Here is a 25,957-nt window from a genome sequence, read left to right as displayed (position 1 = left end):
ACATGCTGTTAGTTTGTCTGGTTATAAAATTAAGAGCACTGTGTGGACCTCAGGTATTGTAGTATTCTTTTATGTCAGTGTGAATCCTTCGCACTGCTTGTCAAAATGACCGAGCAGCTCAAGAGCTCCCAGTGGTAACAAAAAGCAACTACATAGCACCAAATGAATCCTAGAAAACAAGACTGCAAAACTATTCCCTAAAGCCTTATTTTCATAGTTGTCAACATCCCGATGCTATTTATTAATTCCTAGTTTATAAAATACTTAATCTGAAGAAAAAAAAAAAAAAACCAAAAAAAAAACACCTTAAATGAAATTTAAGATTTTTCACCTTGATTTTACAAACATGCACTTGACTTTAAAAGTTCATCTAAAATACTGGAGAAACGAAACCTAATGCCTGTTATAGAAGAATAAACCTAATTAGTATAGAGTCTCTACACACTGCCTTTGAGGCTTTCAAGAGAGGGTGTTTAGGTTTCCAGCTATGGTATGTCTTTCCAGGGATCAGAACTGAAGCCGGACTTCATCTCAGAATGTACGCATAGTCAAATTATTTATTCATCAAGAACAATTAACAGTAAAAGAAAATTACTCTTTTCTCTTAAATGTAAGGTGTATAACACCAGTCTCTCAACACCAACAACAAAGACATTCCTCCTGTGATTCAAAGAGAACACTGAGAAAAACACAAATAAAATAAAATTCATAACGTGACTTGACAATTCCACTTGCTCCCTCTCACACAAAACCCTTCAAAATGTCATTTCAAAGATCACTGTAGTTGAACAGGAGTTATTTAAACTAAAATAACTAGTTTACAGAAAGAAAGGATTAGATGGGGTCTTGCCTTATAGTTTATCCGTTTTCTTGCATGAGACTGTTCTCTACAATATGTTTTTCATGCACTCTGTATAGTTAATACTTTTTTAAAAGATCTCATAACAACTGTTTTGTATCCTTTTATTTTTTGCAGAAAACACTCTTCCCAGCTGAAGTTTCATGTGGTCTCTGCAGAAAACAAATGGCCTCAAAAGTGTGAATATTAACTGAGGATGATGTTTATAAGAACAGAAAAACTTGATATTGATCGTGACACAAATGGAGGAACTCAAACACAATTTCATTTCAACACCTAGGTAAATCTTCCCCCACTGAACTGGGTTATTGACTTTCTATTAGGCACCTAGGAAACAACATTTACTGAGATTTCACAGGTTAAAAATTAAAATTAGTTTGCAATTTGGTCTGCGAAGAAAATAAAGACAGGCATCCTAAATGGAAGACTGGCAAGCTGACCACTGCATGTCCTCTTCTACTACGGTCCCAAGAATCCCAACACCTTTAACCAGAACAATCATTCAGTTTTGCCCACAAAAGCGATTTGAAATCCTACATATTTTAGAAACACTCCAACCGCTAATGAGAATTTCACCGTGGTTAGTATAAAAGTAGCCCAACTTAGATATTTTAACTTCTGGCTACTTTCCACATACAATGAAAATTTATCAAGTAATTCTTTAGAAGATAGCATCTGCAAATTTATAACAGTTCACTGGCAAGAAACTATTGCTTCACACTCCCCCACAGAGTACGGGTAAATCATCTATTTCATTTCCATCAAGTTCTTACTGATTCAAACCAAAAACTGACAACATGAAAAATAATTTACAGAAACAGCAATTACAGAATTTAAAAAATAACTCTTACCCTAAGTGTGACAGAAGGCATTGTTATCAGGATAGTTATTATTTCTGCATTATTCATGGGCAACTTCTAAGAAGTAAATGTGTGCAAAGTTACATGGACAACAATGACAGGAAATCAGAAAATGCTTATGATACTAACCTATCTACAGTCAACATGCACACACGTGCTCAACCATTACTACAACTGCTTATATATAAATTTTAAATTAAGAAATACCAATGGTATATTACCCAATTTAGAAGAAAGGTTGTTGAGAAGCCTGACAGAATGCATTACACATTTAATGTAAAATACGTTTATTCTGTAAATTATTGTAGACATATGATATACTCAGTCACTGAGAAATTAATGAAACTAGTAAAACCTAAGACCAATGGGGATACATACTTTGCATTATTCTGGAAAGAAAAGCAAGTCCAAAGTGATTTTAATACTCAGTTTCATAGCATTTTTTAACCTTTTTTTATTTTTTTTCCCCTTGTCACTAGGTAACTGAAATAGCCAGAACAAGTAATCACTTAAATCCTCATTACCTTATAGACCTGGCTAACGGATGCATGCTGCACACACGAGCACCCCAGTATATTAAAAGAAACATATCTGACAGGATTAGCATTCAAGATGTGAACTGCATTGAATTTTTGCTGAAAGCCAGAGGAAAGAAAAACGTCCATGGATTGCTGTGAACATTCAATGTTTTAAAAGCTTCACCTCAACTGACAGAACAGGTAGGACTGAGTTCAGAAGACAAAACACCAGTCTAGTCAATACAGTCACTGAGTGACAAGAAGTTACCAATATCCTCTCATTCCGAATGCTTTATAAGGCAACAGAAATTCAGTTGTTCTTCCAAAAGCCTATGTTACATTGCCTAGTGAAGAACACCTGAGAAAGTCCCTTTCTGAAATTCAGAAATGATGCCCTCAGTAATATGAGAACTCCTTAAAAATACTTGTCACCTAGGGTAAATAAATCACTCACTGTTAAAATAATCCAGCAGATTTCTGGTTAATTCTAAAATTTTCCATTGTATTTTAAAGCTGGACTTGCTCGAGTCTAAGTTTCACTTTGTCCATCCCACATTACTCACAACCCTACAGCAGCTGGCTGTCAGGGTGTGAGGGCCGAGCCCTCAGAGGAGTGGGGTGTCCAGTAGCAGAACAAGGACACAATAGCAATAGCTTAAATTCTTCATTCAAATGTGCAAAGGATTTTATACCTAATGTATCAATGGATTGCTTTCCACAGGTCCATCAGCTTTTACATTTACTCAAACACAGAACTACAAATTTCTTTTTCTTGCCCTCAGTGAGAAAGCTGATTTGTTCCTGTACAGAGGTAGCAAACTGAGGTTTCTATTGCAGCTTCTTCTGACCAAGAGATCTGCCAGTGGATCTGGCAGTGCATGCCAGAAGGCTAATACTAGATGGAGAAGTTTATGAAGGCTCCATTAAGGAACTGAAGCTCCAAACACATGCTTTTACCCTGATTTCTCTGCAGGAAACCATTAACACCGTATAAATGTTATTGATGGTCAAGAGAAAGAACAGATTAAGAGTATAATCATTTTGCTGAAGGATAAGTTATAAGTGTAGATATTCAAATTAGGGTGGTTATTTGCAAGCCATCAATATTAGCCTGGAGAAGCTGAAAAAATGAAGACAAAGAAAAACCCAACCCTCAAATATACACAGGTTTACACCTACTACTCTCAGATTCCAGCGAGGGAACTCAAGGTAATTAAGTTAATGTGCATATGTAGCTGAAGGATTGAGGCCAAGGGGGGATTAAACAGCAGAAACTATAGCAACAGACTAGGGACAATAGCTGAAGCATTCAGCGCAAGTGAACTTTTCCCCTTTAAACCTGTGCACGCTACAGAAAATCCAATTCAAATTGCGACTAGGTTAAATCATATCATGGAAGAGTTTTAGAAAGGTAAATATCACCATTCAATGTAAGAGTTTCAACTTTACTGTAAAAGAGCTAGTCAGCTTCACAGGCAAATTTTCTTTCTCCCCCCATATACTATTATGTGGAAAGCCTTTCAATCCCTTTCAGGAATACTGCAATATGCAGCCAAAATTGTTTTATAAATCTCACTGTATATATAACTAACTTTTATTGACTTAAATGAATTTTCAAGCATGATTTAAATCCCTGCAAACAAAACAGTTGTTTGTATTTACAGATTTTACCAAATGCCATGTATGTAAACCAAAGACTGTTTTGTTAAATATCATATTATTACATGTATATGAGATATAAATCCAACACTGCAGATGCATGTTACTATGAAATGAACAGACATGAAGCTAAATTAGCTAGAAATATATGCATAGCACAGCTTGATTTATTTCTACAGGGCTACAGAACACTGTCAGAAATAGTTACAGTTCAAATGTACTGTGATATGTCCAATACATAACTTTTCTAGAAAAACAGAACAAAATAATTTTCAATTTAACAACACTACAACTTTTACTTATTCTCTTCTTTTACAGAAAGACCACCTCCATGTGATAGAAAATAGGTGCAATGAATTTAATACACCATCTTTTCTTTCCCCTAAAACCTGTGAATAATTTACCCCAGAGGTGTAATTATATGACTATAAGCATAAATGAAAGATTTAAGTAATTTTTGTTATTCTGGCAATAAACACAAATACAATTAAGCAAGAACGAAACAAAATAAATTACTCTGCCATAAAGAAGTAACATTTCTGAAAATTACTTTTGGGATCTTGACAACTAACAAGTTCTGTTTGTCTGACTGTCATTGTTGCTTTCCAGAGCAATACAAACAATACTTGTGTAGCATATCAGTGTATAAAATTCTCATGTGGAATTGCCAGTCATTTGAGATTGCTTTCTGTGAACTGTTCCCTGCTTTCTGCACAATACATAAATTAATGTGTATGGCAAACCAGTAAGCATTACTACATATATATAGAATAAACAAAGATGTTAAAAGGTACCCTTGTTTTTAAATTTTCTGACCCTTATCTTTCAGAGTCTAACTGCACAGGCAAACTGAGAGAGTCTAGCTTTTGTTCCAAGGAAAATCTGAATGACTTGAACATTTATTTTCAGGTGTAAAAAAATTTTTAAAAAAATCCAACAAGGCACCAATCAAAGTTTTGGCCAAAACCAGGTAACATACAGACAAGTTGCTCTGCTGATATAAACTCCTCCACAGTTTCTATTCAGCACTCAATCTCCTGGTGATTTCTGTATTACACGGGATGCCTGCAGACTGCCCTGCCAAACACTGCTGTCACCTCAAGACTAGAATTTCGTAGCCTAGATTTTTATGATAAAGGTATAAAGAAGCTGACTAGCAGAATCTTCATGCCAGGTTTTGTGATTTAACTGATATTTCTAGGACAGACAGGAAGACTAATCTTTATAATCCTACACCGTAAGCCTCAAAGAAATCAATAAAGCTTAAAGCAATAAATGGAAGCAAGGAATTTTTTAGTTTGGTAACTGGTCTTTTGAGTTAAGAACAACAAAGTTCACATGTGATATAAAAATGAGAGGCTATATGCTATTCTGGCAAAATACTGAAGTGTTTGTCATGAAGAACAACAACTTACTATTGCTAAGTATGTGAATGCACAAAACCAATGCCAGTCCAGCCCAACGATCTGACTAATTTTGGAGGTTGTGGCCAGCACAAGAATTCCAAAAAAGACCCTGAAACCCTGAAATGGTAATGACGCAGTAACTTCAGGGAAAGATTTTTTCAGTAGATTTAAAAGAAAAAAAGAAGGAAAAAAAAAAAAAAAAGAAGAGTCACAATTATGTAATCTTTCATGTATAATTCCAAGTACAGTATATTTTGTTTAAGATTTATTACAAAACAAAATCAATGTAGACCCCCACAAGGGGTGAAAAGCAATACCATCATACTCCACTTATAGAATAAAGAATTAATAATAAGATGAGGCTGGTCCGTTTAAAACATAGAAGCTTCCCAAGTCTTTCCTGCACACTAGTAACCATTTTAAAACATCATCAGCATGCTGCCCCCTCAACAATCAAGGTTAAGTACACAGAGTAGCTTTAGATGGAGGATGTCCATTTCTTTATCGTGTTTAGTGAAATCACTATGTAGGAAAGACTTCTAATGAAGAACGCTTCTAAAGCATTTGCAAGCAAGTTCCCGGGCAGTCTCTTTGCAAATACGTCTCATCTGTGAACCGAGCAATGCATAAGTAGCAAAGAATATAACAAGCTGCATTCTGGTCATAAACTGCTCTTTTTCAACTTAGTTTGCCTATTGCTGTGCAAATAGCACCATTTCTGTAGTGAAGCTCTGAAATAATGGAGCTTGTTACTTATTTATTATTTTAAATACAAAAATTTTCCGCCTCTGTCCTGCTCCTGTGCAGCTCCCTTCTACTGATCACCTCATAAAACTGGAATGAAATTAAGTGCAACATTATTTGCCTAGTTACAAAAAACTGGGAAGTTTTTTGCCACCAGCAGTTAGATCAATGGAACATTCATTTCCATTAATATTTACAAGCACTTTTTTATTCTTGAGTGATTTACCTCGGATTTCAATTTATTGTGAAAAGCACCTGGAAAACATCTTCCACTCAATTTCCATTCCGATACAGACATTCTCTGTTTCCTGCTTCACATACCACTCCATCCTGTGCTTTCTGATTTTCTCAACATTTCTTATAAAATGTCCTCTTAACAAGCCTTGGAACATTTTAATCTGTTAAAGTAAATCATGCCATTCTAAATATCTTTCAAATTTTTATGATGGTGACATTCCAATGAAGCAGAGAAAAAATAAATACAAACATCCAAAATTGATTGTAGAAATGTTTGCAGGTGTTAACACAGTATTTGCTTTCCATCATGATTTTTCATTGGACTAGAATTTATAATGATGCCATAACTATGCACATTTTATCCAGTTAAAAAAAAAGTGTTTGTCAAGAGAGAAGATAGTGAGGTTTGTCTACGAGTTTCTTTCAGCTCCACACACTCCTGACAAAACAGTAATATGGGTTTGTCAAGTTGTCAGAATTAAATAGCTGTTAAAGTATTTAGGGAGGTAACATCCAAAATATATCTATTGTAAGACCCGACCTTTTTGAAAGTCAACTCCACCATTTAGAGATCAGACAAACAGACGTTATGAATAAAACATACAGAAGAAAGCATTATGGCATGTTTGATGCACAGCCTTTAAAGAAACATGGATTAATAAGGGCTGAGTTTTGCTGGGTTTTTTAGTTTGCTTTGAAGAAATCCTTCATCTCTAAACCGTTCTCTAAGCTTTAATAGCATTTCTTTCCAGATTATCATCTCATCTTCTAGACCATGCCAAAACAAGGTAAGCATTAGGGACCTTAAAACAACTTCAGTTGTTCCTAAAGGTCCCTTGTATCAAATGTAAGAATTTGCTGCACCTAGTCACAGTTCTGCCTTTGTAATATACACCTGTAGGTGGAATGAATTTTTACTTCTCCTACATGGGAGAGCAATATGCCAGTCAGAAGCTGACCGCAATTTGTTTTTTTACCTTGGCAGAGGAATAGCCACACTCTGCTGTGCACAGTAGGAGGACCTGACAGAAAGAATGTATTATCTGCACCCTCCTGAGTCCTCTGCATCTCATGTTTGTGCTCTTCAGCTGATGATTGTGCCATTGACAATACATGAGATCTTTCTGGCACAAGGAAAACAAAAAATGAAAAAAAAAAGTTGTGCACACCAATAGGAAAAGACCTCTCGCACACACCCGGCAGAAGCGAGATATTTGCAGTCCTTGCAGGGGTTATGTGAACAAGCCAAGGGTTCCATGCATTCTGCATTCTTGCATGAGCCTACAGAGGTGCAGCCACAAACTTTCCCTTATTTCTGGCCAGTAAATTCTCTTTTAGGTGCCAACTACCAAGTCTGAGAAATAATATGGGTGAAAGGATCCATGATGGCTGCAGAACCTCATACAAGAAATGTCACTTTGGGATACGTAAATGCCCCTTCCTCTGCCATCTTTGTGGATCCAATTGCACATGACTGACATAGGTCTTTTTGCTCACAGGATGAGGGAAATGAGGATTGCCAGTCACATCAGTCAAGCAGGCATTCAAATACTGCTTTTTAGATCTAACATCAAGCTCTTGCCCATGCAAGTGTGCAATGCTTACAAATTTAAGTGGAATGGCCCACATCTCAGCTTTGCGGATTTCAGGATCAGTTGAAGATACTACCTGAGCAGTAGCAGAGCAAGTGTTGACAAGCAGCAAGGGAAGCACAGCCACCAGCTGGCAGAACAGCACGACGCATTGAGTTACCCACTTAGAAGGACTCTGTGATGAAATGTCTTGGCCTCTAAAGCAGCTTCCTACTGACAAAAAGAGACTTAATCTCATCAGTGTCACCATGTTAAGTCAGGCATATGTATAAATAATGCCATTTCTTCTTTAAACTGGAACACATTATATAAGCGGACTGGCTGACTTGTGCAAAGGGTTGAAAACATGTGTGGTCACTTTGTCCAAAGAACTGAGAAGACAAAAGGAGCTTGCTTACATTGCACCTATTCTGTTTCTTAAAAGAGAAAGAAGGATTATCTGGTGGGCACTACTAGGGTGCCTCTACAACAGAGTGCAACTCTGTCACAAGAAAGCAGGCTCAACTGGGATAAAAAAGCCAGGCTGGAGTGATGGGCCAGTCTGGGACCGATTGGCAGTACCTCGCTCCCTGACACTCGTATGGAAAACCAAGTAATGCATACACCTGGGATGTCTTTTCAAGGGTAGATACAGCCTGTTCAGACATGTTTTCCTAGACTCTAGAAAGATTGAGCAGGTGAGGGCATAAGTAGAGGCCCCTGAGCTGTGTCACCACATGCAACAGCTGTGAGGACATAGCTGGTGCTCACATGAGTAGGTCCTGAAATGCAATTTTCAATAGGAGGAGGTGATCTTCAGTTCGTAAGTCTCTCAGTAGCACTGTTGTCCCTTGTAGTGATCAAATTCCTTCCCTTTACTGAACCCACTGATCAACTCAGAACTGCTACTCCTGACAAAGGTATGTGGCTGGAACTAGATCCTGCTAGACTTGAAATAAAATGACCCAGCTAAGTCCAGTGGTGAGGGGGATGAAACTCCCTCATTATTTCAGTGTTCGATGAGGCTGGCAGCTCTCGACCAATGTAGAAAACATCCTTTCCTTTCCTCTGCCTCTTCCCTCTCCTTATAGACCCAAAGATCACAAAGCTGAGAGCGGTTTCTTGTGTACGGAGGGCAATGAGGTAGGTCTCTGCACTGGCTTCTGAAGACCGCCTTCAAAGACACCTTCAAGAAGCACAGCCTGAACCTGATGCTCTCTCTTGGTTTCTACATCTGGGAATGCAAGTAGACTGCATGCAAGCCATGGACATATGCAAGTACCTCAGCAGGACACAGCTTCTGCTGAATCAATCAGAAGCATCAGGTCACTGTATGATGGCAACAGCTTAAAGTCAGAGGTCCTAATTTATATGGCTCTGCAACTTTGTCATGCCAGACATGTAAGGATCAGCTGCCTGAAGATTTCTGCACTCTAGTTTTAATTGAATGAGCAACTATTACACATGTTCAAAATCACTACACAAGGAAGAAAGACAGACAAGAAAATACCAAAACTTAAACCCTAGAACAGATAGATTCAGGATTCCACTTGTGGCCACGTCTGAAAGACCCTGTATATAGACATGTAATACAAGCAAGAAGAACAAAACCATCTCTCCCTAGACCGAGGTGAGCAACCACCATCTGTTTTCACAACATTTTCAGATATACAGTGGAATTTGAACTAAGTGAGTATCTCCTAACTACAGACTCGGCAATAAGGAGTGCCCTCCATGTTAAAAATACATTTATATCATCTGTTACGAGGATAAAACGTAGAACAAAGTTCTGTACACCTAAATACAGATCATGTGATGCACAGAGCCTATATCCAGACAATTGCCTTGAAGTGCAGGCAACTGCATGTCTTAGATAAAGTGAAAGAATTAAATTGCTGCTTAGCTAAGCAACCTGCCACTACCACCTGTTAACCTGTATTGCCAACCTTGTCCAACCCTCTGTTTTGTTAATATACCTTCCTAGACAATTCAAACTCTCTTTCTTTGCCATCATGAGGATTAAAGTCATGCTGAGAATCAGTAAACAGCAAGATAACTCTTTTGAGAAGTGCATGAGAGGATAATCTATGTGCATCTTACTGATGCTTCTATTTATTCCTTTAACCTTTAAACATGTGGCACATAACCTGCAAGATGTTTTTAAAAGCAGTTGAAGCACAGTGCAATGTATTAGTTCAGACAACTGAAGCTGCACCTTTAATAGTATGCCCAATTTGGCTGATGGTATAAAACCTCACTGGAAGAGGTACGTTACCATAGTGCGACTGTGGATACTTACGTCAGATAACTGAAATAAGTGAAATAGCTTTTATTTCAATGAAAGAAAAGCAAGCCAGGCAAGGAGGTGCTCTGGGTAGGAAATTCTTCTTTGTCCCTGGATGAAGTTTTCTAGCTTTAAGAAATTATATCAATAATTGATTGTAATTGGGACCTCTTTAAAGGTCAGCTTTCTTCAGAAGCTGAACATCATCTCTTCTGAAGGCATGATTAGGTGAACAGAATTTCTTTCATTAGTTCCTCCACACTTGCTTTGTCTTTCTACACAAACACACAGAGAAACATTGCAGTCTGAATAACTATATTAGAAGTACTAACACAAATTGAAGGTTAATTTAAAGCAAAAATTGAACCCACTTACTGCAAGGAGAAATTTGGACGGGAATTTTCAAACCTCAGAGAATTAAATACTCAAATCCCATTAAATGTCAATATAGATTGGGCGCTGACCTTTCCAAAACTCTTATACAATTCTTAACTATAATGGCACTGATTAAGTTAAATTCTTTAAGCAAAGGTTGCATGAAAACATTACCCCTTATTGGAGAAGGAAAAAAAAAAAAAAAAAAAGAAGAAAATATCAACCAGCAAAACATCCTCAAAATATTGTGTACTTCCTCCATGTTACATAGTGATCCCTTAAATAACGGGCGTGGTGTACGCTCTGAAAACTAGTAACTTTTTTGTACAAAAATGGTTTACATATACATTGACTTGTGAAAAAAATACTGGAAGTATGGAATTTCAAGTGACAAATTTATACAAACACTTTAATAATACAATATAGAAATCTATTCTAAAAATAGCTTTAAATAAAAATACAGAAATATGTAGAATGATTTAGTGTCTTTTTAGTCTGACGTTATGAAGTTGGAGCCACCTAACAATAAAGCAAACTTTTTACTTATTTCACCCCTAGGACCCCCTTTCCTAGGATTAGGAACAAAGCATAGCAAAGGAAATAGTAAGGTTGTTTTTACACATAAGAAATGGTGATATTTGGGAGAGTCCATTGGAGCACTCAGAGACTTCCTTAAGAAGTGAACACAAGCAGGGTACTGTACGAAATGACTCTTCCCCCCCCTTCCAATTTTTCAATTTACAGACTTGTAACAGCATATCATGTGGGTTTAGGGGCATTATGCAGCGGAAGATTCTCTCCCTTTCCCCCTCTTTAGGATGAAATTTTCAACACTACTATGAAATGTCTGGACTACCCTTAGCAATATATTGTGTCTATACACTCAGTAATGAAGATGAATCATTCCTATTTTCACAGTACTTGTAAGCAAGACAATTCCTTTTGCATCTTTAAAAATGTTTAATATAATGCAGTATTTAAAGTTAATTTAGAGAAGCTATAATACATAAATACTAAATATATCCAAAGGAATAACCATAGTAGCAACCTTTCAATTTCCATGGAAACCCTACTGAGAACACAAGATACAAATCATAGACGCATGTTAATCTCTTAAACCTATGTAAATTCACACTTTGAAGATGCAGTCTACAAACAAAAAAAGACTGCAGTATAAAGCACCAATATTCCAAAAAATTTAGCAAGCAGGAGAACTGTTGGTGCTCCTGATGCACAGAACTCCTCATAGAGTCAGCCTGTAAAGCATCCCTCACAGCAGGGGTGCTATGCTAAGAGCAGCATCTAGAAAACAACACACCAGGGCAGTGATGAAAATAACTTGGAAACTGACATCTTCTCATGCAATGTTTTTAGAAGATTAAAAATATACCAAAGTTATCAACAAAAAAATCCCATTTTCCAGAAAGACATTTGTGGCCTGGGGTGGCAGCACAGAAGGGAGGTCTGCATAGCTGTATTCTATTAAAAACAAACAAACAAACAAACAAAAACAACCTGCAGAACAAAAACACAGAAGAAAAGAGAACAAAAAAGCAGAATTGGGGGTGAGTTAAGAGAAAATCTCTGATCTCTTCAAGCTCATTACCTACCAGAGAAGACTTCTTGGTAAAAGCTGAGGCTTTAGAAATATATGTTCAGCCAGACAGAGCATTAAAGAAACAATGCAGAACATATCATGTAGCAGCCGAATTTATTGTTTCTCTCCTCCAACCAAGCATTAAAAACTAGTACAAGGATAACTTTCCTAGGGCTAAGAAATACCCAGAATATAACACCACATTATAACCTGGCCTGACAGACTTACATACTTTAAGACCTTTCCCAGAACGCGGGGGGGGGGGGGGCAGAACCAAACACAAAAAAACAACCCAAAAACCCACAAATGAACCAGAATAGAGGTGCCTACTTCCTGGACAGTCTCTGTACACCTTGAGCCTTTGAGCTGCAGAATCTGATAAGTTACTCCTTTTCTCGTTGCAGAGTGTGAAGTTCATGATTTGGAGAAAAAAAGGTGAAAATGAAGCAGGATATAGGCAAAGACCAGACTGGGTACTAACACCACTTTGTGGCTACTGACAATCAAATACAGTGGGACAGAAAAGAGCACTGACAACTCATGCACTTGGGGAGCACGGATGTCATTACTTGGATATGTAGAGCAAGGAAAGTCCCTATACTCGGCAGGCTGAAGGAAAATCATGATGCAAGTATTCTCCTAAACATTTGTACTCAAAGGAAAGCTACAACTGTGCCAAGATCTAGCACCCTCAAAGTACATCACAAATGGCTAATGCCTGTCCCAACAGTACAATGAATTCCCTCAATTACACTATACAGAAGACATAAGTTTAAACAGATGAATAGACAAGCAGTTCCACTGATAATCTTTTACAAATTGAAGTGACCATCTTTGATTTCTGAAGGACTGCAATACATAAACTCATCATTTTTGCTTCCTGTTAACCTTTTAACTGGTTATCTCAATGACTATTTCATTACTATCTCAATAATATATTTTCAATTTCTTCTTGATTAATACTGAGCCAATTAGTTGACTCTTATTTGCCAGTGCAATGACAAGAATTTAAGTAATTCTTTAGTGTATTCATCTGGTGTTTGACACCTTTCACATTAAATGAAGAATGGCATATCCAGCTGAGCTTCCAAAGGTAATTTAGATTAGGGGGTGAGGGGGCAGGAACCAATCCCATGTGTTACAATCTGACTAGGCTCCAAATTAAATGGTCTGAAACCTCACAGCCAGTAAGTAGCACAATCTAGGTCTGCTTGGCTTGAAATCTAGAAGCGTAAGTTTTACCTTCAACCACACTACCTTATCAGAACAGATGTGAAAAATACCTATAACGCAAAGAAAAGCTAAGTGGAATCAGAGAAATACACTGAGGAAGAGGTGGAACTCAGATATAATAATTTCAAGGTTTTCACACTGTAGAGGACAAAACCCAGTTTGTTCACTTTCTAGTGGGCACAAAACAAAATGGCCCTCCCAGTGACTCTGTCACGTTTCTTAATTTTTCTGCAGAAATAATCCTGTTGCAATGACAGTCAAATAAAAGTAGAGGAAAGGGGATACTAAGCTTAAGAGTAACAGACTTATGCACATACGGTTAGAAATTAAGTCAGTGTGAACACAAGTAAAGTACTCTAACTCCACCTACAAAACATAGAGGAAGACAAAAATAATCCTCACATTGTTAGTAACGTTCTAATGTTTTTTCTGGAAAGTAAATCAGATCTTGTGTATCTCCATATCCCCTTCAGAATCACAGAATCATAGAATGGTTTGCGTTGGAAGAGACCTAAAAGATCATAGAATCATAGAATCTTTTAGGTTGGAAAAGACCTTTAAGACCATCAAGTCCAACCATTAACCTAGCACTGCCAAGTCCACCACTAAACCATGTCCCTAAGCACCACGTCTACCCGACTTTTAAATGCCTTCAGGGATAGGGACTCAACTGCTTCCCTGGGCAGCCTGTTCCAGTGCCCGACTACCCTTTCAGTGAAGAAGTTTTTCCTAATATCCAACCTAAACTTCCCCTGGCGCAACTTGAGGCCATTTTCTCTTGTCCTATCACTTGTTACTTGGGAGAAGAGACCAATCCCCACCTCGCTACAGCCTCCTTTCAGGTAGTTGTAGAGAGCGATAAGGTCTCCCCTCAGCCTCCTCTTCTCCAAACTAAACAACCCCAGCTCCCTCAGCCGCTCCTCACAAGACTTGTGCTCCAGACCCTTCACCAGCTTCATTGCCCTTCTCTGGACACGCTCCAGCACCTCCATGTCCTTCTTGGAGTGAGGGGCCAAAACTGATCCCCGTATTTGAGGTACAGTCTCACCAGTGCCCAGTACAGGGGGACAATCACTTCCCTGGTCCTGCTGGCCACACTATTCTGATACAAGCCAGGATACCATTGGCCTTCTTGGCCACCTGGCCACATCATCTAGCACAACCACCCAGCCACGGGCAGGAAGAAATGCTCATCCAATCACCAATCAATTACTTTCAACACAGAGTATGGAAAAAAGTTAACCATTTTGAATTTTCAGCTCCAATTAATCTTTGAAAGATAACACAAATTGTTTTCTAATTTGTTCAACTGCTTAGCACTGAAGTGCATCAAAGCGCGACTTCATTCATTTTTGTCATGACACAGTGAGGCACAAGAATACAACATCTTTATATGATGAAGCAATCCCAGCTAAGTAGTATTTCAGATTATCTGTTAAAAGTTAACTCTGAAATGCACAGTGCTATCACAACTAGAATCTCAGGAAAGATAATTCTAGCACAGATGCAGGATTGTTGTGAAACTTATAACCATAAATAGTTATCCATCTCAAATACCATCAATAATACAGAACTTTTGCTGATTAAAAAACAGATTAAAGAAAAAGGGAAAAAAAGCAGCTGGATAATCCTCTGTAATATTAGATTATAAAATACAAAAGTTCTGTAACAAAAGTTTTGACTGTGAGTGAAATGAACTGCCATTATTCATTCTTCAAAAGACATGAAGTGAAGTATATTCAAGTACAGGAAGGGTAGTAACCATAGGATATACACAGCCCCAAATTCTCAGTCTCAAATATTTTAAGCATGTACAACTGCACTGCACAGCAGAAACCGTGACATGATTTTTAGAGGTGACAGCATTCATTTTAGGGGAAACATCATTTGGCTGTCACCCAGCAGAACAAATTTGGCTGAGATGTCCATTCAGGCAGATGAAGTTAGATATCTGGATCTTAATCAAGACAAGACATATTAACGTTCTTATCCTTTAAAGATTCAAAGATTCCAAAACAAGTATTATAGCTTACCAGAAAATCAGAATCAAAACCTAACAACCAATGCATGCATTTAAAATGAAAAAGGAAACTTCAAGTATAAATTCTAAAGTTCTAAATTAAAAATGAAATTATACTTTGATATACACACACACACCCTGCCACAAATAATGTTTTCATAAACACGCAGCAAGTTTTGAAACATTACCTGGTAAAAATACCATCCACAACACCAATTGTCGACTCCTCTGCAGGAACATAAGAGCCAATCTGTGCCATGACCGTGATCAATGCAACTTGCTTTATATAGGAGCTCTTTCCTCCCATGTTGGGTCCAGTTATTATCATGACCCTTTCACCATCTCCCTGGAAATATAAAACAGTGGTCAAATATATTGTCCTGCCCATGGTGCTTTTATAAGAAAGTCTGGTGTGTGTATGTGCTTAGAGGGATAAAGGACAAGTCCTCAGGATTAAACATTTTGTTTCTAGGTGAACAGCTTGCTTCATTCTTGGAGTTCATCGCATTCATTTTTCAAGATATTATGAAGTCTCAGATAGATAAATTTTCCTAAGACCGCTCCAGGCTGGTGAGAGAGAAGCATTGCAATCAACTTCCACTACTCTTGAGCAAAACGGACAGAGTGAGGAGGAACCTTCCCTTTCTCCACCAAGGAGCCAAGAAAGCACTCCAAGAACCTTCTGTGCAATTTTCTTTGGAGAAAGGGAGAAACTAATCAGCTTTCAGCATAGCCAGTGCTGTCCTAATTTGGTTGTGATCTGGATTCCTCTCCAGTTAGAGTTCTCATTGCCACATGGGGAGAAGATCTGGCAGACAAAGACCTGACCTAGATTTTACACCCATTCGTAATTGCTTGCCTTGGTACAACAGATACACATTCAAACAGAATGGCTACAACAAGAAATTAAGACATCGCTGAGTTTGGCAATACTTGACTGCAACACAGGTATTGTGAACAGACTGTATCCAATCTCCGATTGAGCAGCATATCTAACCACTGAAATCCTATGGAAAATGAAATCAGATGCAAGAGCTCGTCTCAGCTGTAAGACTCCCTACAGTACTGCTATGTGTCTATGGCTCCAGAAAAAAAAACTGTCTTCCTCTGGTGCAAGACAATTGCTAAAACAAAATTAAAACTCCTCAATGAATCTATAAAGCTTTCTCACAGCCTGAATCAAGACTAGGAAATTAAGTTATGTAAGGACTTTAGACTTCTCCTTCCTACTGGGTACATACAATGAAATCCAACAATTTATGAACTAACCAAAAGTCAGCATATTCCATTGCCCCATGGGAGAGGCATGCAAGAAAGGACAAGCTGTGCATAATGAACATTAGCCACACTATTTCGGAAACCTGGAACTGACCAGGCACTGTGATGGGGTGGGGAGAGGAAAATCTCCACAGAATAAACCTCACAATCTTTACAGATTAGTTTTTCGATTGGGCTTGTATTCTGTTAATAGGGAGGCAAATGAAGTTCATATAGGACTGTCACTTTTACATCATAATCCAGAACATACAGAAGATACATGCAATCAGTATTTATCATATGTAAAAAGCTGTTGAGCTTTTGGTAAGAAAACCCCATCCATAAGGAAGTCTCAATAAAGTCAAATCCCAGAAAATGCCATTATCAGGAACAAAGGATGGATGTAATAAAATGCATATGACTATATGTGAACAAAATTCATAACATTCTAGTCTCCAAGGTATACTTGCAATACTGCTTCTAAAATTTCATGAGGGCCACGATTTGGCTCAACACAACAGAATTTATAGATACTTAAAATCAGAACGAGTTCATCTGTTAAAATCCACAAGTTTCTTGCATGTGTTTGGTATCCCTCCAGGGTCTCTCCAACCACGTTGTGAGACTGGTGGCTGGTTTGCAAAGCCAGCTTTCAGAAAGAACATATGCTGTAACATCGGACCAGAGAACCCATCTGCCCTTAAAATTGCATGCAACCATAAGCTAACATCTTACTGGAATTTATGGCTGAAGTTAAAAGTACTAAAAGAATCCATGAATATTTGAAGAGGAGAGGGGGAATGGAAGAATAAGATGTTTATTTCAGGGCAGTACAAGAAAGCTTTTCCTGAAGTTTGATATTTGACAACATTTCAGCTGAAAACACAACAGGATGTGCATTTCCTGCGGATTCAAACACATCAGTTTAGAGGCATTTTAATAAACTGAGTTCCCACCCACCTCTCTCAAAAAAGAGAGAACTCAAACCAACAGCAGAGGCAAAAGTGATCCTACCATGATCACTTAATTTTGCAATAGTCACTATTCAGAAAGCCAACATAATAATGGGACTAACAGGGGAAAGTGTGTGATGATTACTGAATGAAATGCTGAATTTTTTGTAAATGCCATCTGTCACTTGTTTGGAGTTGGCAAATAATTTTGAAAACGTTCCCTGAAGTATTGCACAATATCTGTATCATTGTTCAGTATAGAACAGTATTTAAAACTATTTCCAGAGAAATACGTACAAATTTGAACGGTGTTTATTACAGCAATGCTCCATAGTGACATCTGTTTCATACCTTTCCTACACTTACTGTATGAAAAGGCAGTTACATATTCAGAGTTAGGTTGCAAGCATATTTTTTATATTTATAACAAACAGAAATGTAGTATTTCAAAAAAGATATAGACAGGTAAATATTTAACAAAAAAAATATAAAAAGGACGTAATTTAAAAGACAGATTTTAGTTTTTCAGGAAAAAAAGAAGAAGGAAACAAACTAAAATATGCTTATCAGAAACAGATATGTGAAATAAAATATGGCAATGTTTGCTACCTATGGTAACTGCATATTTATAGCAATTTTAGGTAATTTAAGTCATACAATTCAGGTAACATTGCATACAAATGTTAAGAAGTAGCCCCGCCACTTTCTTTGACCTCTTGACAGCAATACCAAGCAAGTAATAGGCCTACTACTTCTCAACATCATTCTCTATCGCAGAAAACAACAGCCAGAGGGAGGCTTATGGATAACATACAGCCTGCAAGCTACACATGGGGCATCTTTATCATATGTTAATATGAAAGGCTTCTTACATGTGCAGACTACAGAGCATGTACTTGATACTACATAGTGAAGAGTCAGAGCTCCAAGTCTACATTGTCAGATTAAGAAAGGCTGTGTGAAATTAATACTTCAAGAAAGGAAGGAAAACACGTAATAGAGAAATACCTTAAAAAAAAAAAAATCTGAGCTATCTTAGAATTAATTTGGAAAACTGAGCCTGTAACATGTTACAGAGAAACTTAAGTTGTTGCTATTTTGTGTATTAAAAAACTCCACAAAGCTGAGATAAAGTTATGAAAAAATGCAGACTCCTTCTGATGACACTTTAAAAAAACTGTAATTATTAATTTGTTTTTAAAAAATAACCACTTAAAACTTTCATTTTCCTAAGTTTGATATCAGCTTTCTTTTCTTTGTGCCATTAAGACTGAACAAGGTTGTAAAGAGAGCATCTGGCTGCAAGATATCAGAAAAAGAACAAAACAGATGTGATCGCATCTAGCAATATCTCTCTGAAATGCAACCAAGCAGACAGTTGTATGATTAAATTATTTATTTTAACTTTTTGGCCAAGCATATCCCAGATTCCTTCCCTTGAATGATTCTGAAGCTCAAACAGTATCTCAGTACTTACTGAAAGGTTAGTGGTATTTGGAACATACTGATCCTGTTCTCCCAATAGTACATCAATCACAGGGTGCCTCCCATTTTTTATCATTATTTCTCGCCGATTATCTTGGACAGTTGGTCTGCAAAAAGGAAGAGACATTAATTTCAATGTTTATTGTAACTGATTATTTAGAACTACTGTAACTAAAGTCTGCAGGAAGGTCATCTATGATGCAGATTTTTGTGAAAAAATACAAATGACAAAAATGAATCATTGCTATCAAATATTTCTAAAGACTTGGTTTCATTCAGTTATAAAAAGATATTAGCAGATTGGATAAAGAAATTTTAGAGTATTTTTAAAATTTTTTCCTTACCTAGACAATGCTTTCAGTCATTTATGTGTATTCTACAGAACTATTAAGAACTACAAAATAAACAAGCAATAACAAAACCCCCAAACTGGAGGACAGTCTGCTTTCTTCCTACCGCTGCACCAACTTCTGCAAAGTGCCACCTTTTGCAGATATATTTCATATTCTCAGAATGATCTTGCTGATGAACTGGTCCAGCCTGTTACTGCATTAAGTCCTAACTGGAGCATGGGGAGTAAAGAAAATTGTCCAACTATGTATATTATGACTGATAACCCATTAAACAATACAAATCAAAGACTACAGTATGACAGAGCTCCTATAAACATTAGCAGCTCTTATAATCTGACAGCAACACCCAAACACATACAAGAGTCATCAAACAGTAACTGTCTATAGAAACAGCTTGCTAAATTAAAACACTAAAATGACAATATCTTTTTAGAAACTAATATGCAAACCAGATCAATACTACTTACCTTTTTTCTCTCATCTCCAAACCATGTAAAAAGAAGTTTTGTCTCAAATGCTTCCACCTTAGCTACAAATTTGTCTACATGTCTTCTAATATAACATGTATAATTCTACATTACATATCTTCCTGTCTGAAAAGCTCTATCTTCAAGAGCTGTGTGTTCTTCACAGAACAAAAAATGCAAAAGAAGCATGTTCCACTGAATTATGACTATGATTTCTTTTTGTTCTCTGCAACCTAGGTTTACTTTTTCATCATAAACTGAAGTGTAGTATTCAACAGAGGTGTAAATGTGGTTTCATGTCTCAGCAACATTTTTTCTACACTAGAAGTAAAATCACTCTGAAATAAGAGCAGTAACTTAGGAAAGTGGCAGCAGCTGAGAAAAAGAGAATACTGGAATAAAGCCACAGAATTTTTTGACTGGAAATTAACTAACAATTTGTGTGGACTTTAAAGGGAAGACAAGATGTGGGGAGTGTGATTTTTCTTGGGTTGAAGAATGATGATGCAATTTGAAATGAAAATGGAGAAAAAATAAATGGTATATTAGGAACACAAAGCACTGGGGAAAGCGGTGCAAGCTGATAACAGTGTGGTTTTTTTAGCATAAAGATATTTCCAGCAGTTGTATAGCTGAGATGAAACGAATATAGAGTCTTAGGCCTTGGAACAAAGAAAGGAAATTTCACCCTCCATTTGCTGGATGGGTAAGTTGTCTGGAGCTGTAATGTGATGGTCTGAAAAGGGAGGAGCACATACTCAGAAGCACTTCCTCCTGTACCTCTCCACTTTATGTTCAAGAGATGACAGCTAAATGATCCATTTGCCATTTTATAATTCTGCCCTCTTCTTTGGAAAAAATTCTTTTTTTTTAAACTGCTCAAGCCTCCTTCCATGTAACTGTGAGACAGGATGCAGTTTCAGGATGCCATGAGCCTTGCTGACTGCCTGTTCTGGTTTCAGACAATGGGGCCCGCAGAAGTAGGACCTCAGCCATGGTCATTCAAAAGGTCTTCCCTGCCCTATATTCCCACAATCAGACAATCACATGTCATGCAGTAGGAGAGGGAAAAAAAAAAGAAAAAAGTAAATTCACTCTGGAATGCATAACATCCTTTAGTCACGTACTACCTTTTCAACAGCATTCCTTAAAGTGATACAAATTCACAATCTGCAGAGTGGATACTCAAACATCAGATGATCTCTGGGCTACCTACACCATCATCTTCAGGTATCTAACTTCGCTGCCCAGGAGCCCTGATGTTGTACACCGTCCGTGTAAAGGATGAGTCCCCCAACACAGGGGGCCTAAGACACCTCGAAACTGTAAGAGGTGCTTACCTCTCTCCAACACCTGTGTGGAGCACCTGTGCTCCTGACTTCATGACTCATTTATGTGCCTCAGGTAGGGTGATATGAAACAATCCTCAATTAATCAAAAAACATTTCTTTGAAATACTTAAATTACTTAATACAAAAGTCCCATCTTTCCTTCAGTAGCCCTCCAAAATTAATTATTGACACCTTCCTCTCAGCTCAAGTTTCACTGAGAAGTTTCATTCCTGCCAATTTATAAGCTCTAAGCCACTTCTTAAAATTCACTGACTTATTTAAACACCATGCAGTGAATTAATCAGATTTCAGTTTGTTTTCTCATCTGAGTATACAGAAATAAGTGAGCAATTACTTTCAAAGAGATTTTGAAAGAGGCACACAAGATCCCAAGAGTCCAGAAGTGATCAATATTCTCTTTAATGCTGTATAAAAGCAGAAGCATATGTAAGTTGATTTCCCTTCATCCACATCTATTTAATACATGATTTGCTATATTTCCACAGGTCTCATGTTACTAATTCAGATGGTTACTCCTAAGCAATTGTCTGAGCACTTGCAGCGCAGCCCCACAATCACAACGTTTAAGAAGTTACACATACCAATTTTCAAAAGAGTGTGTGGACTTTCTCGTAGAAGGAACGGCTGAGGACTGGAAACCAACAGCCGTTGCACGGGTGTCTACAGTAAGCCTCATAAACAGTAAACGCTGGCCTCTAGGACAGCACTCAGCAAGCTGAAGCAGGGGCTCAGCGAGTGCCCAGTGCCTCTGGGGAGAGAGATCTCATGGTATGGAAGAAGGCACCCCAGTGAGACTGACTGTCTCTCTGTGGCTGCAAGAGATGTGGGCTCATGACAGAGAGGAAGACCTGAGTTGCAGGGTGGACATGCTCAGGAGCCAGCTCTGGACCAGCCTCTAGGGAAGCAGGACTTGAGGGTTCATATGTCCCCTCTCCAGAGAGCAGGGGGGACAGCCTTGGCACTACCAGGATCCCAAGCTGCGGTGCCCACTGTGTATGTGTGGGTCTTGGGTAGAGGGAGGTGCACAGCTCATCAGAGCTAACATGTGATCCCAGGTGAGGCATCATCACTGCTCTGGAAGCTGGCACTAATTTTTACTTATTATTTGCCTGCAATACATCTTTGAAACATACCTTATACACCTTAGAATCTTAGAATCTTAGGTGTTAGAAAGGCATTATAAATTCAGATCTTGCTGAGAAAAAAAAAAAAGGAAAAAAATTTCCACACGAAGTCCAACATATATTTATATATGTAAGATATCATCTACTAGACTCAAGTCAAACAATAGACAGACAAACATAAGATGTCAAATTTAAACTGCAATGTTTACAGATTTGCATTAAGCCCAGAAGTCCTGCTTTGCAAAATGAGATTAAGTTGAAACTACTGTAAACAAGTTTAATGATGCATTTTATCATCATACAAATATTAAAATCAAAATTTTTTAAATACTTTCTTATAATTCCCTATAAAATCCTCAATAAAAATTAAAAATTGATTACCTGCAGTAGTCTCCTTGTTTAGCCACCTGGGCCAATGAGAACAGACAGTCGATAGTTGCTAGGTGACCAATCGCTTTAGACACAGGATGATAATGTTCACTAAAATGGCTACACCAAAACAGGGAAAAATAACAGGAGGAAGAAAAGAGAAAAAAAAAAATCATTTCATACATATACAAATGTACTGTCCAAATTTACCCCATGCATGCTTCTCACAGGGCTCCTATGGTATTTAAATTACTCTGAATTCAAATCTCCCAGCAGTGTATTAACTTATAATATGAGGACACAATCTTAATCAAGACGGACTTCATGCTCCCATTGTAACAGTGAATTATTTTTAAGCACAAAAAAACAGGCAAAATGAAATTCATTAGACAGCATATAAAGGGTCTGCAGTTGATCCCTGCTGCCTAAATGAGCTCTATAAAAATGCCACTGTTTATCACAGTAGCAACTGAATCCCAACTGTGAATTCACTTCAACCATAAGTTACAGTCAAAAAAAACCCCCCAACCTAAAAAGTGCCTGAACAAAGGGATTGTCTACAATTTCAATAAAATACGGCATCTACAAGATAACATTCAATAATTCATTTTCCATTTATGGTATTGCTTCCCCCAATACAATGGCGATGTTACCAGAAGAATGCAGTTTTCAGTAGAGTTCATTCTCTTAGTCCTCAAGTTTTTTTTTCCTCTCCTAGTCTCAAAGATACAACATGGAATATAAAACCAGTAAGGGAGCAAAATTTAATAAATAAATACATAAATGGAGGGGCAGGGAAGAAAAGCACTTTCCTAAACAGAGGTCTTTCCTTGCTGTATGCTGCTATCATACAACGCTATTGAAAACAGCAAAGTGAACATGAAAAGCAGCAGATCTGAGTAAAGAAAGGTTGAAATAGGTCTACTCAAACTTACGTGGCTAATGTACTGACAAAAAATTATTTAACAGAACTATTTTTATACTATTGCAAAGGCAACACATCTGGAGAAGATTGAATTGCAATGTTTTTCTAGTTTCTACCAAATTTACAGAATTGCTGGATTCCTACTAGGAGGCAAACCTTGGCATCAGTTACGTCCAGTGAGACAACTTCAGAAGGAACTTGTTAAGTTTTTGCAGTGGGAAAAAAACGCACAAGTGAAAGTGAGCCAATTATCACTGCATGGCATGAGGAACAATTTCAGCGGGTCTGTTATTCATGGAAGTGAAAAAATAACTGATAACCAGACACCTGAAAAATCAAAGTATTCAGAACTTTGAGAAATATTTTTTAAACTCCCATTTTAAAGATCCTTTGGCTAAACAGTCAAATAACTTCATTCAAAACTCTGATCTGAGACAGGCATATCTTCCATGCCAGTTGTGAGGGACAATAACACTCCCATTACTTTCTACCAAACAGGCTTACAGTCAGTCACAGGGTTAGCATACAAAGTATAGGACTATGGAGAATCACACTCACCCAAGCGACTGCCCAAACATCCTGAACATTCCTAACTCAAAAACTAAAAGTAATGCCACAATTGTACTTTTTTTTTTTTTTTTTAATTAATGGCACACTTAACAGTGAAGCCATATTCTATTTCAATTAATATTAAAAGTTAATTTGGTTAGCTTGTATAATACATTCTTTTTTCATCTCACATTGTACTTCAATAATAAAACTACCAGATTCAGTTTCACTCATTTACAGTCAGTCGTACTTTCAGGTTCTTAATCCTGGGATATTAGTTTTCAAATTTCGAGAGCGACTTTATCTATTTAATAGTGTATATTCATCAGAATTTTAAAATCTAGAGACATCACTGCTGGTCCCAGGACTCAGTCTATAAAAGGTTTTGCCTTCAAATGCTTTATATTTAAGAGCAATATTCTAATTTACTGTCTTTAAAGTTGTTGTGGGCAACATAATTCAATTATCAACTTTTTAACACGAACATCTTTCTTTTTGTGTTCTCATAGCAAAAGTCAAATCAAATAAAATACAATGATAAAAACTGTCTCTATTTTGTAAACTCACTCTAAAAAATTTAGCCATTCAGCACTGCAGTCAAGGACTAGCTGCTCCCGGAGCTGATTCAGATGTCTGTAATTTTCTATAATAAAAGGAGAGTGGAAACGGCTGACAGCTTTTGTGCTGGAAGACAGAGAAAAGCCAAATAGGAAATCAAGGTTACTAAGCAATCAGTTACACCATCTACATGCAAAATTGGACTAGTTTTCTTACTCTCTGTGAGCCTTGAAAATGGATGTTAAAGAAATTGTTCTTTTATTATGGTACCAAACTCTATTGATTCCAATGACCTTTATTGTGAATAAAGTGATTGGTTACTGCACCACTGCCCATTCAGAAGGCTTTTGAAGTGTTTTTCACAATGTAGCACATATCACTGAAGTTTACATATTTCACAAAATTCTGTTCAGCAATACACTGCACAAATGGATGACTTTTCTATGACTGACTGCATAGACAATGAACTCCAAGAAAAAATTGCACTTTAAAGAGGAAAACTTCATGATAAGCCTGAAATCAACTTAGTAAATACAGACTGTCTTGCATGGATACTAGTTTCCATCTCGGCCACTTGCTGTTTATTTATGTATTTTCATTATGGACTCACTTTGGTATTCCCATGAATTCTTTTACAAAATGCAGATTAGCTGTAATTTGTTCTTCATCATCTTAATTCTGTCTAATCTGTGCACTTTTAATACTGAATTCTTGCATAAGTGAATAGAACATCACTTCAGAGTTCACCTTGATTATGCCTATTTCTGGTGCCAGATGTCTGTGCTCACACATTTTAACATTAAGGTATTCAACCTGTTGAAATAATAAAACAAATGACTGAAAAAAGCCAACTACATAATTCAGTCCGTCTCTGTTTCACCTACTAGAAAAAGTATCCAAAACTACCTAACATCAAGCTTACACAACACTAAGTACCAAACCAAGCAAAGCTTGTCTGTATGAGTAAGTAAAATGACATTTTAAATACACTAAGTTTACTGAGATGCACAAATATTTGCACAGCTACATTTACCTTTCTGAATAAAATAATAACAATCAAAATGTTATGAAAGATTTGTATCTACAAACTACAGGCACAACTGAATCAAGACCATAGTTTTGACACCAGTGTATGTACTTTGAAAGATTAGGCAAGTAACACAGTGCACTAAGGATCTACCATGCAAAACCAAACATTTTAA

At 37.3% G+C, this 25,957-nt stretch overlaps 1 protein-coding gene across 3 annotated transcripts in view; it reads right to left on the bottom strand.

The window, feature by feature from the left end:
* MSH3 (mutS homolog 3) overlaps window positions 1-25,957 on the bottom strand; it is a gene marked incomplete at its 5' end in the record, with an annotated part of 118,752 nt that overhangs the window by 14,446 nt on the left and 78,349 nt on the right. For all 3 annotated transcript variants that reach the window (XR_014230684.1, XM_082336196.1, XM_082336197.1), the window contains 4 exons: window positions 15,552-15,709; window positions 19,051-19,165; window positions 22,736-22,843; window positions 24,765-24,881. Coding sequence is in view for 2 of the 3 variants with exons in the window: in XM_082336196.1 (XP_082192322.1) it covers window positions 15,552-15,709; window positions 19,051-19,165; window positions 22,736-22,843; window positions 24,765-24,881 (498 nt within the window). The remainder of the gene's footprint in view (window positions 1-15,551; window positions 15,710-19,050; window positions 19,166-22,735; window positions 22,844-24,764; window positions 24,882-25,957) is intronic.

Source organism: Platalea leucorodia, assembly GCF_965183815.1.
Source record: "Platalea leucorodia genome assembly, chromosome: Z".
Classification (NCBI taxonomy): domain Eukaryota; kingdom Metazoa; phylum Chordata; class Aves; order Pelecaniformes; family Threskiornithidae; genus Platalea; species Platalea leucorodia.
Note: the sequence above shows the minus strand (reverse complement) of the source record. Positions and strands in the feature narration are given on the sequence as shown.